The sequence below is a fragment of the Silene latifolia genome, chromosome 2 (genome assembly GCF_048544455.1).
Source record: "Silene latifolia isolate original U9 population chromosome 2, ASM4854445v1, whole genome shotgun sequence".
Lineage (NCBI taxonomy): Eukaryota > Viridiplantae > Streptophyta > Magnoliopsida > Caryophyllales > Caryophyllaceae > Silene > Silene latifolia.
Window position 1 is genome coordinate 145719623 of NC_133527.1, and position 4710 is coordinate 145724332.

The 4710-nt window shown below is 37.0% G+C and overlaps 1 protein-coding gene across 1 annotated transcript; it reads right to left on the reverse strand.

Moving 5' to 3' along the window:
* Positions 1-567: 567 nt before the first annotated feature.
* Positions 568-2036, reverse strand: LOC141643080 (putative glycosyltransferase At5g20260). The gene has a single exon (XM_074452109.1). The coding sequence runs from the start codon at positions 2033-2035 to the stop codon at positions 815-817; it is 1221 nt and encodes a 406-aa protein (XP_074308210.1). The 5' UTR covers position 2036; the 3' UTR covers positions 568-814.
* Between the last annotated feature and the right edge of the window lie 2674 nt (positions 2037-4710).

Genomic DNA, 4710 nt, shown 5'->3' on the forward strand with positions numbered 1-4710 from the left:
GATTAGAACAAATTGTTATGTTAGAAATCTATATTGTATGGCAAGCATGGAAGAGCAGTAACAAGAAATTAGGGCGCTCATATGCAAGTTGATCTTCAGTTTCAGGGTTCTTGAGGGAGAGACGGTTGATTCTGATTCTATCGGGAAAGACCCAACACCCACAAAATCTCTAAAAGGAATGCCATTTTCGACGAAAAGATTAACATTCACCCAGATACTAACAATCTCTTACTTCCTCTGCTCAATCATTTGTTTAGCTTTACATTTAGTCATTCCATTTCGGGTAGTTGAATCATTTGTTTAACAATCCATTTTGTTGAATGATTTAATTGTGCAAATTGAAAGTTGCAAAACAATAGCAAAAACTATTACTCTTGAGGAAGTACCGAAGTACTCCTATATTAAAGGAGAGAGAGACCTTTCCGGTAACCAACAGACTGCTCGGCAACATCAATTTCACTATGAACAACTTCTAGAAGCTTCTTATCCCAAGAAACGGCGACTAAGCTTCCATTTTGATGCGTTTTTTTTTTTTTTTTTTTGCTTCAATACCAATTCAGAATAAGCGATCCAATTCACAACTAGATTTCAATGTGCATTTCAATTTACAATTACCCCGGCTTTAATCCAATGTTTATTCCATACAATACAACTTCAATATATACACACTAATCACAAATCAAACAAATTCCCATATAAAATCGTCACATACACTAACACATTATAAAATTATTTTTTTGAGTTTAAATGAGCGTTTTTATGTCGGGTGAGAATCGAACCTCCAATTACATGATTGGAGTAAAAGAGTCGGATATTAGGCGGATTCAAGTCCTCCATCCCACCGAGAATACCTAATAGCATGCCTTCTCAACCACAACTGATACATCACCATCTCAAACGCATCATACGGCTCCGGCACCGACATCTCCTCGCTATTCCACATCATATGACGCGAAGCCGCTATACCCATTCCCCTCTTCTTCTCATACCCACCAATCTCCTCTTCACACGCGCGCTTCAAAACCAACTTCAGTTCTTCCGGCCCCACTTCTGACCCCACAAACAACGCAATCTCCGACCATCGGATCACATCCATTAATGGTAAATCCTGTATCGGACGGTCAGTTATCACCACCGGTACACACCCCTGCGCCATTGCCGCACTCAATCGCAACATTCCGTTGACTTCATATGTTAAAATGCAAAACTTGCTATTACTCATGTTTTCCAAGACCACCATCTCATCCAAAACCTCTGATTCCATCAGAAATTTGACATCGTGTCTTAGCGAGTCGATTAATAGTGAATTCATTGGTGTACGATCGGAGATGAAGTACCCTAGGTAGCGCGTGGATGACACGTGACTGTTATCAATCAAATTCTCGGTAACTTGCGCGCGTAGTGGGGTGAATTGCGGCGGGAGGGTGAGATCCTTGTGAGGGACAAACTCACGCGCTGGGGAAGGAAAGGAGGAGATTTGTATAGCGTTTTTGCGGAGCTCAACAACGTTACGAGTGGAAGCGGGGACGACAGCATCGCCCGTGAGGTAGAAGTGGTCAGCGCCCAAGGAGCGGTCCCAATAGGGGAAGGAGGTGCGGATGTAGTCAATGTGACGCGCGAGAGAGCGCGTGGAGATGGGTGGGAAAGGGAGGAAGAAGAGAGTGGCTTGGGAAGGGTGGCGCGTGACGTAAGGGGAGGTGAGAAGGGTGGTGTAAAAGAGAGAGAGTGGTGGTGGGAGGGTATGGGTGAGGGTTAAGGAGGTGTTTTGGGGTAAAGGGTAGATGAAGATTTTGAGGTTGGAGGCCATTTTCTTGTGGTCTTTGAAAAGGGTATTTTTGGAAAAGTAGGGATTCGGATCGGTCGCAACGGCGGCGGCGGCGGCTGTGATGGCGAAGAGGAGGAAGAGAAGGGAAAATGAGGTGGTGGTCATGGTTGAGTGTGTTGGAAGAAAATAGGAGGAATTGGCAAAATGCAATGTTTTTGGAATATTACTTATGGGGTTGTTGGGGTAGACATTGTAGACTCCTAAATTCATTTTGTCATTTTCACGTGTGTTTGTTTAAGCACAAATTCTACCCCAAATTACTTCGTCTGACAGGGTAGACACTGTAGTCAGACTTAATTTTCGAAAACAAATTCTTATTTCAGACCGGACGATCCGTCTAAAACAATAAGACGAATCAAATAGACTCATATTCATAGCATATGACCCGATTTCCTTATAAATGGTAAGATACTTTTCTATTTTTTATTACTACTTATCAAATCATTTATTACTAATTGTACAAGCCTTATTATTTTTTATGCAACCCATAGCTCCCTACTCTACATCAAAAACCAACGACTAATTAACCCATCATTTGCACAAGAATTATTATTCTTCATTCATCTCTTCTTCATATCCTTTGTTTTTCATCTCTTTCTTCATATACCTCCATTCATCTCCATCATATACCTCCATTCATCTCCTTCATCATCACCATCATCTTCATTCATCACCATTATTTATCCCTACTCACGTATTCTATTTTTTTCAAACCTTAACCTTTTTTGTCTCTTTATTCTTAACAGTTTTTCCTTCATTTTTTTCATGAGCTTTTGAGAGAGACGAAAGTTTCAAGTACATATCTTCTTTAGATGGGTTCTTAACTTTATTTTCATTTTAGGGATAATATGTACTCCCTCCAATTCGCCATTTTCTTCCCTATTTCCTTATTCGGTTATTCAGGTTTTCTTCCCTATTTCCTTATTTGGACATAAATTATTTCTAAATGGACATGTATACCCCCATCCCCTCTCTTTCGTTTCCCTGTTACCCTCCACCATTTCATTTCAATATCCTTCAACCCAACACCCTCATCCTTCATCACCTTCATCTCTCACTATATCATGGGCACAAGAAGTACTGGAATCTCTCTGAAATTCCGTCCCCGATCCCAATAAAAATAACAAAGACGCAAAAATTTCTAAAAAAAGCAAGAAAGGGAACTGGGTTCCATAATTTCGCGAGGTAAAATAGTACTCCCAATTAATGCTCTTAAGTTTTTCCCCAAATTCGATTCGTCGGCGCCAAATAATCATTCACAATGCTGCGTTTTTTGTTCTCGCATTTGTTAATTCCATATACTATAGATCTGATTTTAGTTTCGTTCGATTCGTCGGCGCCGGAGCTTTGCCTCATGCCGGCGGGTTGATGGTGGTTTGGGGCTTAGTTCCTGCGCGGGTGCTAGCTGGTTCTGGTTTTAGTTGGGAATGGGACGCCGGCGGGTTAATGGTTATTCAGGTTTGGGGTGGGGTTATATGGGGGTAGTTAGGTAATTTTGTTGGTTTTCTTAATTCTCCCCATCAAACACAATGGGAAGAAAATAGGGGATTGGAGGGAGTATAATATACACTCTCAAACACATATCTTCTTTGAAGTTCTTCAAAGTTCTTCAAAGTGATCTCTAAAAACTTTGTTACCACAATAATGTAATATGTACCTAGTTTGCGTGATTTTCGTTTTCTTCTCCATTATAATTTCACCTACAAAATAAAAATATTTTGTGGTGACATAGTAAGTTACAATGGTCACATTTTTGTACTACATATTGAGAAAATATAATCTTCATGATCACATAGATGGTAATGATAACTTCTTTTTTATGTAAAACTGATAACATCCCCCTTAAACTAAAAGAATAAGAAAACTAAAAATTTTCCCGCCTAAATGCTTTTAACTAGAAATTGGACCTAACTTTATCTAGATATGTATAGGACCTAATATATAGTCTTTATGTGTCAAAGTATCTTATCAAACACCGCAACTTTTATAGTTGGGCCAAATTTATTTTATTCATTATTATCTCATTAGTCAAATATATGTATTTTAAATGTCGTAAATTTTCTATTTAAAACATATGCGGATTTTACTCATATTCAATGTTGTCAGGATCGGGATTCTACTTTGGATCGATGGGAAGGGTAGGATCGATCGGTAGAATCGGATCGTAGAATCGCAAGATTCTACAAACTCACTAAATATAATTTTTTATTTGGTAAAAACATATAATTGAAAATCAAAACACTTATTTATTAATATTTATTCATAAATATTGGTAATTAATGATTTTAGTATCATTGTATGAACAACTTACACAAAATTTGGGTTTTACGGTGTCATTATATAAAAATATAAATTAATTTTTTTTTATTATGGAATCGGATCGTAGGATCGTAAAATCGTAGGATCGTAAAATGATCCCATCTCTAGAAATTTTGAAATTAATATAATCGTAAGATTCCACAATTATGATAGAATCGTAGGATCCAGGATCGGTCAAGCATTTTTGGATCGTAAAATCGTAGAATCGTTGGATCGAATCGCAATTCTGACAACTATTAAAATCAGTGTGTGCTTTTCACTTTTTTATTCTTTAAATTTTTTTACTCCGTTTAAATTGTTACTCTGTATATTGTAACAAAACTTACAAAAATAGTTATATGTTTCAAATGTGTAAAAATAAGCATAAGTTTTTGTAATTAAACTAACAATCTTCTTTTTTTAATCATAAACTTATTCTGAGTAAAAATGTAAAATTCGTTCTATTTTAATTCTTAGTATTTTTACACATTAACAATTGTAGATAATTACAAATAAAATTCAAAGTTCATTTATATATTATTATTATTAGCTCTAATTGTTAAGTTCTCTACACATGACACTCTAAA

What these genes read in the sequence shown, in the direction of transcription:
- LOC141643080 (XM_074452109.1), bottom strand. Translation starts at nt 2,035, where the DNA reads ATGAATTTAGGAGTCTACAATGTCTACCCCAACAACCCCATAAGTAAT.